Source organism: Macaca thibetana, chromosome 10 (genome assembly GCF_024542745.1).
Source record: "Macaca thibetana thibetana isolate TM-01 chromosome 10, ASM2454274v1, whole genome shotgun sequence".
NCBI lineage: Eukaryota > Metazoa > Chordata > Mammalia > Primates > Cercopithecidae > Macaca > Macaca thibetana.
In genome coordinates this window covers 81,906,418-81,920,218 of record NC_065587.1, presented here as the reverse complement: position 1 = coordinate 81,920,218, position 13,801 = coordinate 81,906,418, and the positions used below count along the sequence as shown (strand labels likewise).

The window sequence follows — 13,801 nt, the reverse complement described above, 5'->3', positions numbered from 1 at the left end:
ACTGAGGCCAGATTTTGTTAAAGGGAATAACAGCTAAAAAAAGGTCAAAAGTAAAGATTATAATGTTTTTTATTCATAAAAAGGGGGAAGTGAGTAAGTCAGAAGAAGTCTTATTAAATCCCCTAGGGAGAGTTTGCATCACCTGTGGGGTGGGTACCAGCATGAGACATAACCCAATGATGCCAAGTAGTGTCCTTGGCTTTGCAAAAGCAAAGGGACCTCTACTATCCAGAAATCTCATGCAGCCTTGCCTCTCCATTATCACAATTAGCAAATTTGGAGAGACATCACCCCTGAGTTTTGAGATTTTAGCATTAAACTCTCTATAAGACTTGTGTTGGAATCCCTGCATGAGGTGATTTCTTATTATAGTTTCTTGGATCTAAATTATTAAACATTAATATTGCGTCAGATTATGTGAAAAATCACACCCATAATTCCTCTTTCCAAATCCATTCCCTTGGCTACTCCCCTCTCAGGCTGATTCCAGGATGGGCCACATGACTTGCTTTGGCCAATGGGATAATAGCAACTAGGATGCCAGCTGAGGTATACAAAGTGCCCATGCATTCCCTCTTGCTGCAGGGAACTCTTCCACCAAGCATGAAGGGCCTAGGCTAGCCTCCTGGAGCGGGAGGGACCAGTGGAGAGAGGCCCCAGCCATCTCAATACAGCATCTACACAGCTGGGCACCCCTCATTGTGAGTGAGGCCAGCCTAAACCATCCAGCCCCAGGCAAGCCAGACCAGACCAGACCAGAAGAGTCCAGACAACCCACGGACTCATGAGAGACAGAACTCTTTCGTTCCTTTAATTTTGCAGGTGGCTTTTCTTTCTTCCCCCCACCCACCCCACCTTTTTTTTTTTGGCTATTTCGGAGTTTCACTCTGTCACCTAGACTGGAGTACAGTGGCATCATCATGGCTCACTGCAGCCCTGAACTCCTCAGCTCAAGCAATCCTCTTGCCTCAGCCTCCTGAGTAGCTGGGACTACAGGCATGTGCCAACATGCCTGGCCAAGGTTTTCAAAAAATTTTTGTAGAGATGAGGTTGTTGTCCAGGCTAGCCTTGAAATCCTGGCCTCAGGCAATCCTCCTGCCTTGGCCTCCCAAAGTGCTGGGATTACAGACATGCGTCACCATGCCTGGCCTGGGGGTGGTTTTCTAAGCAGCAAAAGCTAACTGTTACAAATACCCCATAAAATCCTCCCTAAAATATGCTCTCTAGACAGCTGCCAGACTCTGAAGCCATTAAGGATTTATGATTGCAGTAAGTGGCTTTCTCCACGTCTTTATTTTAAATGCTCACAAAGCCATTTTATTTCCAAACTTTTTTTTCATATGGGTCCCCCAAAGTTAGGCATGGAACTCGCCATGTGGTTAATTATTTCTATTGAGGCTGGCAATGAAGTGAAACTGCCTCCTAGGAAGAAGTGTGTATGTGAGCTCACTCCCCTGAAGCTTTCACAGCACATGGGCCCACATCAATGTCCCAGCAAAGACCCTCCTCTTGGGGATTTCTATTTGTTTAATGTCTTCAAAGAACAGAAAGGGAATTTCTGACAGGTACAAATCATTGAGGGCAGTGCTCCTTTCTGCTATAATAAAACAAGCCTGTTCTTAGTTGCTCACTTACCAGGGGCCACTGCTCAGAGCAGAAAATCAATGTGAGCAGCTATAATCGCAAATATAATGACAACGGCAGGAAAAAACAGTTCCTGGGAGCACTTATATGGTGCTTTGACAGCCACTGGCTGTGACATCAAATAACTCAAGGAGGAAAAAGAACTATCCCGAGTGCAGTGGGCTGAGAGCTGGGTTTCAAGGATGCTGTTGGAGTTTTAAAGTAGTCCTTTCATAGTTTCAGGGCACTAGAGTTCTGTGGGCCAGTCACAGTGGTGGGGCAACTGAAGTGACTTGGGTCTTGACTTGGCCACTAGTAAACCTGCACCATTAATCCAAGATGACAGTGTCTAAGTAATCCAAGATTACTGAGGGCCTGCTTTAACCAGCTGCCCTGTCTATCTACTGATTTAACTCCTACAATAACGCTGTGAGGTAGGTGGAAACATCCTCTTTTTATGGACAAGGAGACTGAGGCTCAGAGAGATTAGGGTACTTACCTAAGGTCACACAGCTCAAACTTGGCTGAGCTGGAATTAGATCTAAGACCTGTCTGCTCCCGCCATATCCTGTTCCATAGCTTGGTATGATTCTAGCAGATTTGATTCTGGCCCAAGTTGCTGTCTTTAAGATACCCACTTACGTGGCCATAATTCAACATTATAAAGAAAAACCACTGAAAAAAAAATCACTGTGAAATCTTCTATTAAAATAGGATCATGACCAGTTAGAGAATTTCAAAGAACTGAGTCCTAACCCAAGTAACAATAAGCAGTACCTACGTAATTTCATTATGTGGGCTATTCTAAACAGTTCCAGAAATGGTATACTACTGTTAGACAAAAAAATATTTATTTGGAACTCTCTCTTTGCCCTGGATACCCCAAGTATCTACACAGAAAGGATTTAAAATGCAGCATCTCAAACACATACTTTCCACAGTTGAGCTGACTCACAGCATCATCACATGTGTTTTCATCATCACAAGTGAGGTCTGTCTTCTGTTGTGTATTTTGTAATTTATTCTACAGATGCCATTGTATCCTATATGTATTTCACCTAGGATTTTTAGAAATACTCCTTGCGGACAAATATTTAAATTCTTACTAAAAATTCTACCTTCAAAACTCTGAGATCTATCTCCTCCATGAAGGCCAGCTCCTGTGGCAATTTTAGCCTGTCCCCGACGAGGCTGCAAGCCGCAAGATACAGTGACTTGCACTGCTTTGCTGTTGCATGAACTTCTCCTTCCTGGGTGATATGTTCTCTTTCTGTTTCCTCCACAACAGCACCCAATATATGGATAAATACTTAGAAATTGCTCCAAGTTTCCTGTTGACTGCAATAAAAGTGGGTCTGTGGGATAAAAATCCCAGCACTTTTGGAGGCTGAGGTGGGAAGACTGCTTGAGCCCAGGAGTTGGAGGTTTTGGTGAGCTCTGATCGCACCACTGCACTCCAGCCTGGGCAACAGGGCGAGATCCATGTCTTTAAAAAAATTAAATAAATAAAAATAAATAAAACAGAAAGAAAAGGGGAATTCTCAGTTTATCTGATGCTGTATGAAATTCTGGAAAAGATGAATTCCAGAATGTGGACTATCCTGGGATGCAATGATCACTCATTCATTCATTCTGCCAAACGCTACTGAGCACCTACAATGGGCATAGAGTTTTGCTACTCAAAGTGTGGTCAGAGGGCTAGCAGTCTCAGTTTCACCCAGGCTTCTGCCCTTTTCTTACACCTACTGCATCGAAGGTGCATTTTAACAAGCCCCTGGGGCTATTCATGTATGAAAGTCTGAGAAGCACTGCTTTAGAGGTACTGTACAGAACACGACTTTATTTATAAAGCAGCAATCCCGATGTCCAGTCTAATGATGGGGAAGATACTAGGAGGTACTTTGAAATAATACAGGATGGGAGCTTCTCCATGGCCCAGGCATGCTGTGAGCTCCTGATGTGGGGAGCTCAATGGTACTCTAGGTCTAGGAGGCTGGGGGTGCAGGTGGGTGAGGTAGCCACAGTAACTGCCGTAGAGCAAATTCTAGCCTCAAGATGGAAGTAGAGGGGGTGTTCTTAATGCTCATAAATTCAGCAAACTGTACTCTGTAAAGGCTTTAGATGAAAAAGTTGTTTCTGGTGGTGGTCTTCAAACTTCAGTGTGCAAGAGAATCATCTGGTAACCCTGACTGTAAAAGGAAAGAAACAAAGACACAAACAACAACGGACTCCAGGTGTCACTTCTAGACCTTCTCATTCAGGAGATGGAAAGCAGTGGCCTTCAACCTGGGCTGAACACTGAAGTCATCCTTGGAGCTTTAAAAGACAACGATGCCTGGGACCTATCCCCAGAGATCCCAATTCACCTGGTCTGGGGAGAGGTCTAGGCATCGGGATTTTAAACAATTCTACAGGTGAGTATAATGAGCAACCAAGGTGGAGAACCATTCATCTCAAACAGAGGTGCTCAATGCAGCAGAGTGCCTGGGGGCCTTGTTCAAACATATTTCTGGGTCCTACTCCAGAGTGTCTGACTCAGTAGGTCTGGAGTCAGGCTTGAAACAGTTGCATTTCCATGTGATGCTAGTGGTGCTGGTTCTGGGGGCCACACTTTGAGGACTATTGGTATATAGGGAAGGGGTTGTGGCCCAAGATTGGCATTTTTAAACATGCAACTGAATGATTCTGAGGCCAGGTGTCTGAGCTCTACTCTCAGAAACAATGTTCTGTGTGGGGTAGGCAAACAGGTGAAGCCACAAAAGCTGTGCAATGTCAGGCTGGCATCAAGCGGTCCTCTGTGCTTCTCTCATTCAATGGCACTGATCTTTTCCTCCCATTCCTATCTTCCAACCTAAGCACTCATTTCTAGATCCTTCTGCTGTCCTAAAGGGTGTGCGACTTTTTTCCCCAGAAAGGCAGAATTGTATAGTGGTCAAGAGGACAGATTCTGGACCCAGACTGCCTGGGGTGAGTCTCAGGTCTTAGCCCTCCAGGTTAAGTTGCTTAAATTTTCTAGGCTTTAGCTTTCCCATCCGTAAAGTGCAGTATCTGCCTCAGAGAGCTGATTAAATGAAATAATATATGTGAAATGCCATGAACAGGGACTAGTGCATGGTAAGTACTATTTAAATGTTGGCTATTATCCCAAATCCTTCCTCTTAGAAAGCAGATAACTCGACTTCCTTTGGGAAAGGTGAAGGTTTCATGAGCCCGCTGGCTGGATGGGATATAGAGTTCTCTTTCTGTTACCCTAGCATTTGATATACATCTCTACCATGGCACTATTTTGCTCTATTGTTTAATTTTCTCCCTTGATCCACAGATTGGGGACAAACTATGCCTTGCTCATTTTTGTACCCAGCATAGTGCTGGACACAACATTTACTCTTAATAAATGTTGACTGAACAACTGATGATGTGGCAAAATAATATTTTTGTTTTGCTGTTTTGGAAGTTGCTTAGAATTCTCTATTAATGAGAAGAAATGAGTCTCTAATACACAACTGGTCTATCTGTTGAAAAATGGGGATAAAGGTTAGCATGCAAATGGTACAAGACAAGTCATCCTCTTCATACACTGCTCACTCCAAAGTCCACTGATGGTGAAGCCACAAGAAAGTCATGATGATGGGTGCATTTGTAAGACGTTAAATATTCTTATAACAAACTGCCTGATTCCCCACTAAATCTGGCCAGATGCTTGCTAAATTGGTTTCCTCTTTTTCTTGGACACACATAGAACACATTTCCCAGCCTCCCTTGTACCAAGGTGGGACATGTGACCAGGTCTTCCCAGCAGAATTTCAGTAGATCTGATGTGTGTCACCTCCAGGCTGAGGGCCTTACGATTGTGTGTTTCTTCTCCAAGCTCCCTTTCTTTCCCTGGACACCAGCTGGACACAGAATATCCAGAGGATAACTCTCAGGCCCTAACGGTTGGTGGAACTCCAAAATGGGAGGAGGCTGGATCCCTGAATGATTGAGTGGAGCTGAGTTCTCCTACCCTGTCTCCCGTCCCAACTCAAGTGAGAAATGAATTTTTATTATTTTAACTCACTGAATTTGGAAGGTATTACCTCACTTATCCTACTCCCAAAACACAGGAAACCAGAAGTCCCAACTTGGAGTTTTGAAATTTATTGGGGGAAGGGTTACTTTGAAGACCCGAGACATACCCGTTCGTGTGGATTCCCAAGGACCACTCCACTGCCAATATAAAACATAACACAGTTGCCTGGTCAAAGGAAGCAGCCGTATACATCTCTTTCACTACACTGATTTTCAGGATGAATTTTTACAGTAAAAAATACAAGCAAGTTTATTGGATAATTTCTTCATTTTTAGAAGTAAAACTGAAATTTGAGGGGTGGGGAAGGCAGAAAGAACCCCAAAGATCCTAAAAAATTCTCTCTTAAGATAATTGGCATAGTGATTATGATTTGATTTAAAATTATAATCTTTCCAGAAAAATGTGGCTGCTGGTGCCTCCTTCGGGCTTCTGCAGAACAGAGCCTTTGTGAGGTTTGCCTCACAGAAGACCAAAAGCCACATGCTCTAAGCAGGGCTTTGCTTGGCTCCATGTCCAAGGCATCATCCTCATTTATTCTTCCCACCAATTTTATATTACTGGGTGGTAAACTCACCATATTCTGGCTGCTCTTTGGTTTCAAAAGTCCGGTGGCCTGGGGCTGTATGGTCCCACCCCCTGGGGGGGTTGAGGAAGTTGCTGTCGTCTGAGGTACTGTCGTACTTGTAGTCCTGGTCCCCGCTGTTTGCCCTGGCCAAGGACAGGGACCTCTGCCACCAGGCCCGCCAGTCGGGGGACGGGACTGACCAGCTGGGCTTATTCTCCGGATGCTGATCTTTATCTGCTTCAGAGTCAGGACCGTCGACCACCTCTATGGTGACCTGAAGAATTCAGAACAGGCCAGGGTCAATGTGGAGTCAATAGCCTCCAAGCTACGTGACCCTTGGAAGAAAGTCTGAGAGGGCAGAGGGAAATGATGGATGCATCCCTTGTGAAGGAAAGCTGAGACCGCAGAGTGATACAAATGGAAAACCTCCAGGGATGGTACACATGAATTCCACGACTAGATGGAATATGGCCTCGGGTTGAGAGGGGAAAATTCATCACTGGAGTCCCTGATTTACTGATGACTAAAAACTTAATAGCTGGAAACAATGACTGTTGGATTGCTGTGGGTTAGGAATTTGAGTAGAGCTGAGCCTGGAGAGTTTGTCTCTCCTCCATGTGGTATTGAGAAGCCCTTCATTCAGGAAGTAAACACATACTATATTTGTTCCTGAAGTGATACCAGAATAACCATATTATAATAAAACATATCATTTATGAACACAAACTCTGTACCAGGCACTATCCTAAATACTCCACCTATATTTTTTAACTCTTGTAAAGACCTCCCATCCATGTTTGCATGTGCCACATTTCCCATTGAGAGAGGTGGAGCCCATTTCTCCTCCCTGGAGATCTGTATTGGCCATGTGATTCACTCTGTCCAGCAGAATGGATAGGAGTGGAATGGTGACGGATCTTAGCAGAAGCCTTACAGCTTCCATTTTCATTCTCTTGGAATGTTCTAACCACTATACAAGGAAGCCTAGCCTAGACCACTACGTGTGTAGAGACTACGTAAAGAGAGAGGTTGAATGGAGAAGAACCAAGGTCTCTCAGCCCATGTCTAGCTCTGAGGGCTCAGTCATGTGAGTAGGACCATCGTGGATCTTCCAGCCTCAATTGGGTCACTCCAGCCAACACCACTTGGAGCAGAGACAAGCTCTCCCAGCTGAGTTCTAGTCAAATTCCTGACCAACAGCAATCCCGTGGTCATTGTCTCAAAGTATTAAGTTTTGAGATGACTGTCGGATAACTTTTACAACCAGGGAAAACTGGTGCACAGAGACATCAACAACTTGCGTAAGGTCACAGGGCTAGTAAGTGGCAGACATGGGGAGTCTGGTTCTAGAGCCCATGTTCTCCCTAACTTTGCCACACTGTCTCTCAAAAAGTAAGTGACAGAGCTACTGTCCCCTCATGAGACCAAAGAAACAACAAGACCACAGGTGCAGGTGGGCGTTGGTTGCTTCAGGGTGTACAGAGACATAAGTACAAGCTCCTCAAGACCAGGCTTTCCCAGCTATGATTTTCACTCACCCCATGGTTTATCCCTAGACTGCACACTCCTCAACCAACCCTTAGGGTCAGAGCAGATAGTCCTGGAGCCAACGCTAGAACTTGTTCTCAGATTTACGAAAGTCTCATTTTGAAGTCTGTCACGGGGCTGGAAGAATGAAGCTTCTTGGTTCCAAGAGACAATCAACGTAGAAAGACTTGTTTGAAAAACATAATAAAAGACGCATTGGGTTCCTTTAGCCATCACATAGCTCTTGCAACACCCCCTGGATGAGTTATGTGCAAATGAATCAGAAACATGCGCTCCAAGTAATCAACCCAAGATGTACTGGGCAGATGCATTTCCAGTTTTGCCCTAACCTGACATCTGAGAGAGTTGCTGAGATGCTCTGCCAAATTGCACCGGGGTGTGCCCATCCCTGAGACAAATAGCCCCTTCCTTTTGTGTTAGGAATGGGGAGGTTTGAATTCTGCTCACTTCAAAGGATGTTGCCCAGCCAATGGGCTGGGGCTGTGGTTTTGTGGAGTCTGGACACATGATCAAGAGGGTGACTTTCAACCCCAGAGTCTACTCAGGTTGCAGCAGGCCAAGTGCACCTTTCTCCTCTGTCATGGGACACCTAGAAGGGCACTGCTAGCTTTACCCCATGCCACCACCCTTACTCCAGTCTTGTAGGCACCCTTTGCATATTTGTAAATAATTGTGGAGCTTTTCAGTAATCCCAAAAGTAAAAAACAAAAAACAAAAAACAAACAAACAAACAAAAACAAAAGGGGGAAAGAAAAGCAAAAGAATACATCATACATCTTGTATCATTGCTATTTGCTGGAATGAATGGTCGTAGGAGAGTAATGGTAACAGGGACCCACACAGAAGCTTAGAAAGACAAGTGGAGAAGGAGCACACAGCTGGGTAGAGCCGAGCCAAGCTGGGCAGTGACAGGGCAATGCTGAGCCTTTGGAGACATAACCTTTCTTCTCTGCAGCCCCATCTCCCTCTGCCTGCAGACGGAACAACTGAGCTGCAACAATCGTCTGCAAGGCTAGTAAGGGTCTTGGAGGGGAGAAGCTGCCAAGAGCCAGGCAAGCCTGCAATTATGGTAATGAAATCAGTCTCTGGGTAGGAGATAAGAGGGAATGTGCCCAACACTTTTGGTATTCCATTTGTATTCAGACTGGAGTCAAAGGGATTGCTTAAACAAAACGTGCCCTGCAATTTCTCCAAGCTGGGAATAAAAACAATTTCATGTTTCAAGCTATTACCGTCAATATGATTTTTTTTTTTCCTCCAAACTGCTGCTCAGATCCAAACAAAATAGATTTGTTGCCTGGCCAGGCAATGAGTAGCAAAATAGAAATTTACTCCAAAAGCTATATCGATGACTAAATCTCAACACTTAGAGGTTTATTTTTCCCTTTAATTGCTAGCCACTGCCTCAACTGAATTAAAACAAAAACAAAACACAAAACAAACAAATCTTAGGATCCACCCTTCCCTACAGTTAACAAAGTGAAAACCTCATGCTGATATCAAAATAAGAAATCTAATCTTGAGCCTGAGGTCTTATAGGCATCCAATTAAAAAGACTTAATGAGTGTGATCAATGACTTCTCCAATGGCAAGGGCTCGTTTTATGTTTCCTATTGCTCTCATTCTATTTACACACATTTTAGCATCAAAGAATCCGTTGATAAAGATGTCTTGAATAACGATCAGTGTGATGAACTGTAGGTGCGGAGTGAGCACAGATTTCCAAACTGACAAAGACTCTAGATCTTACCATCCTTTCTCATCCTTAACACACATAATTGAAGTGTCTTAGTATACTTTTTTCTTTTGGACTTTTCCACACTCAAGTCATGATGATAAAAGAAAGGGAACTCTTTCAAAAGCCGCAAGTTCAATTTCTGGCACAATCTCCCCAGCTCCAAGAAAGAGAGTCCAAAAGAAGTGATAATTTGGATAATTCTGTCTTAGGAAATGAGGAAAAGTTCCAATGCACCTTGATCAGCTTTCCTTCTCTTGAAAATTAATACATTGACTAGAAGCAAACTCTTGATTCTTGCTTGGAAATGCACTTTCCACAGGGAAACCCACACCATTCTTAGTCTAGCTGATAATAAACCAACGCCACTGAGAATCCAGAGACCATGCTCTTCAAACTCAGGAAAGCCTTCTTGCTTGTTGGTCCTCTAAGCCTTGTGAGCTGTGGAAAGTCGTGGGAATGGGCAGGTCTTTTCTGGAGAGGAAAAGGATTTCCTCAGGAGCACAGAGCATCCAAGGACGTGTCTCCAACAATAGTTTTAAATCCAGATCATTCTACCCCTTCTCTCTCGACAATTGCCATAGAAAGAACACAAAACGGACTAGGAAGATATCTAATTTCCTCTTCTCAGACCTGCTGATGCTTTAAGAACACGGGTGGCAACCCCAGCTAACTGTGGTTACTGCTTTGAGACTTGCAGCATGTCAATCCAGGCATTACTGTCCCTTCTACACAACTTAGACCCAATTTTCAGGCACACAAACTGGCTTGGAGAATTCAACGTCCTGAGGTAAACAGCAAGGAAGGTATAGTGTTGGTCTCTGAACCAGTTCTTCTGATTCCCAATTATTTTTATCTATGTTTCCTCTGTCATCTTCATCTCCAATATCATCACCAACCAGCAGCTATCAGTTTTGGGAAGCTTATCCTATATTGGGCCCTGTGCTAAGTACTTCATATGGATGATCTCATTGAATCCTCACAGAAAATCACACTTATATGTAGTATTATACTACATAGTTACTCGTAGGTAGTACTGTCATTCCAATTTTATAGACAAGGAAACTGAGGCACAGAGAGGCCCAGTAAACCTGCATGGGGCTACAGAGGTCAAGTCTGGCTGACTAAATGGTGGTGCCTGATTCCAAACACAAGTCAATCTGCCTCCATATATTGACAGCAGTACCTCATGAGAATCTGAGCTGAACAGGCTTGTCTCTATAGGGGCATGGGTCCATGTCCTGGGCAGAGAAATTTCTTGATTCTTATCCAGCCAGACCTGCCATTCCTCTAAAAGTATTTTAGAGAAAAAGGAGGAGGCAAAATCAAAAGTAGAAGCACGTACAACTGTAACCCTGGCCAACTCATCTGATTGTATCTTGTGGCACTAAAGAGGCCTGTGGCCATGTAATGTCTGTGCAAGGAAAAAAAGGCCTTTACATGACTATTTTTAAGTCCCTCTTGATGGGAGAAAAGAAATAAGTATATTGATTGAAATGAATACTAATCTCAACTTGATCCAGAAAAGAGAGTATTTGGTTGTGAATAGCTAGTGTAGTTCATTACTACACTGTAAGTAAGTAATGCAGTAAGCCTAATAATGCATTTATTTCAGAGATTTTTGTCTCTGATAACTATCAGCTGCAGACTGAAAACCCAGCCAAGGATACCAAAGTCTAACTTGTTCTGGGGGATTCACTTTCTTTCCTGAATGATTTTTGTTTTCAATAAAACCCAACCTCTTATATTGTTTGAAATTTCATATGGAGATTCAGTTTAGGAGTTTGAGGCCATTTATTTCTATTTTGTGCATTTTTTCCCTTCCTCACTTCCACAGCTTGAAGCCAGTCTTAAAATAGAATTGTCTGATTCACTTGGGACCGAGGCTGCCTGACTCCTGGGAGTTAAAATGCTCTACAGAAGCAGGTGTTGGGGCTTTTAGAAGGATTTCCTATCCTGAAAGTCAAGAGGCCCAGGGGGGACGTGGCCTCTTGCATGGGCTTAGCGATGTCACTTTGGAAAGGTGCAGGCTGTTTCCTTAGCCCTGGAGCGTGGGAAACACTTCCAGAGCCTGAGGGGGTGGGGCGGTGCAGAGGGCGGGTATCAAGTTCCCATTCAGCTCCCAGGCTCCAGCTAGGGAGAACCAGGTGGGGGCAAAGGCAGGTTGCCAGGGGAAGGGGCAGATGAGGCCAGAAGGCCTGGCAGCGGAAGCCGACCCACTGAAGGGCCCCTCACCTGACTTCACTCTGATACCCAGGGAGAGGGAATGCTTTGACGGGGCCTGCAGGGACCAGCAGGGCTGTCTGCTGGGCTGAATCGGCCCTGTGTCAAACCAGTGGATTTCAACAAAAGAACAGTGCTCTGAGAAAGGGGTGAGAGCTGCCAACACGGAAACCATCACCTCCTTGTAGAAAGCACCTCGTGTTTTAAAGGACCACCAGGGAACTGGTTTACACAAGTGCAGTGGTGCATGAGGCAGCAGCAGCTAGTGCTGTGTGGTGTGTGGGTGTGTGTGTGTGCATGCACACACAATTACATGCTGACAGAAGACTGGGGCTCCCAGGGCTAGCAGTTGTTTTATTCTTTCTTTGAACATCTTTCTGGGTGACCAATACTAACCTTTTGTGGTCTTCCAGAAACAGAAGGCCAGAAATGCAGCACAATTTTATTCTCTTTAGGGCCAAAACGTCATCAGATCAATAAAATGCTGGCCACCGTCCCCCTCCCTCTGTATCACCAACAGAAAATTTACAGATAAGGATTGTATAGAGCAGAAATAGAATAACTCGACTGGGCAGTAGGCAGTGATTTCTGTGCATGGGTTGTCGACAGTGACCTCCACAACATTTTTTATGCTGTACCATCAACAGAGCCTGTCTGACTTCTTCCCACCTGTTGAGATCCACCCCCTTGGGACACAGTGCTTTTCCTCCTCTGTCTTCATGACCCCTCCAGCACTGTTTTATGTGGTAGCTGGGATCTTCACACTGATCTAATTTATTGGAGGGAACAGGGCTTACATTTTTCAATTTCCTATATAACCTAATGCAGCATTTTATATACAGTGGGGGTTGGTATTCTAATGAAGTGTTCTCAGTGAGATTTGCCTGCCCCCATGACACTGGTGTTAAGAGCAAAACAACTCAGGTCTACGAAACCTGATCTAAAACCGTATCACGCAGAGGGTGTTAGTCTGTGGAGAGAGAAGCAGTTAATGAAGGATCAATTGGTCTGAGTCCAAGTTCAGGAACTTTCTGGTATGTAAGCAAACTGGCATTTGGTCCAGAGAGGAAAGAGTACGGAAAAGGTGCCCCTATACAAATAGAAAGAATTGGAAGCAAAGCTTACAAGTATGGGCTGGCTATGGTGGCTCATACTTGCAATCCCAGGACTGTGGCAGGCCGAGGCAGGAGGATTGCTAGAGCCCAGGAGTTTGAGCCCAGCCTGGGCAATATGGCAAAATCCTGTTTCTACAAAAAAATTTAAAAATGAGCTGGATGTGGGGGCACACACTTGAAGTTCCAGCTACTCGGGAGGTTGAGGTGGGAGGATCGCTTGAGCCTGGGAGGTAGGGGCTGCAGTAACCTATGATTGTGCCGTTGTATTCTAGCCTGGGTGACTGAGTGAGGCCATCTTTAAAAAAAGTATGGAAGCAGTCATATGAGGATAGGGGCTGGGTTGCTCGGGGGATGAGCCTCTCTCAACCATCATAGGGACCATCTTTGGGAGGAAACAGAGAAAGGTACAAACAACATGCAAAATTAGGAGTTTGTCTCTGAATGTGGGTTGAGAGTCTGAGAGCCTGGATTTGAACCCTACAACTACTATTTACTGCCATGTGACTTTGGGTAAACCAAACAGTAACTTCCTGAGTATCTGGTGCATTACTGATAGTATTAGAAAAATGACACGGGCTTTGTCTCCTTCATGAGGGTGTTGGGAGGGTCAAATCAGATCAACATTTGCTTTGTAAAGTATACTGAGCTATTTCAGTGTAGATGAAAGTTATTATTTTTAACCCCAGTCACCCTTTCCTTAACCTTCCATTTCCTACTGCTTCATCAGATCCCATCTTAGTGGAAGATAGCCATCTCTCCCCTAGAAACTCCTATTCTCAACCTCCTTCCTCTTATTGTTTTGTAAGTCATGTATACTTTAGAGTAACGGAAGCTTGTCTCTTTGGGAAGGAATTTCTGGTGTCCAAGGCAAGTTAGAGGGGCATTAAGAGAAAGAGCTTTCCTGAGTGCTTTGAAATGTTTGA

The 13,801-nt window shown here is 44.4% G+C and overlaps 2 protein-coding genes across 3 annotated transcripts in view; one reads left to right on the top strand and one right to left on the bottom strand.

Annotated features, from left to right (window-relative positions):
* Nucleotides 1–13,801, bottom strand: part of ISM1 (isthmin 1) — a 77,954-nt gene that overhangs the window by 14,075 nt on the left and 50,078 nt on the right. For both annotated transcript variants that reach the window (XM_050745313.1, XM_050745315.1), the window contains exon 3: nt 6,267–6,531. In XM_050745313.1, coding sequence (XP_050601270.1) covers nt 6,267–6,531 — 265 coding nt within the window. The remainder of the gene's footprint in view (nt 1–6,266; nt 6,532–13,801) is intronic.
* Nucleotides 1–13,801, top strand: part of TASP1 (taspase 1) — a 403,549-nt gene that overhangs the window by 363,129 nt on the left and 26,619 nt on the right. The window lies entirely within an intron of this gene.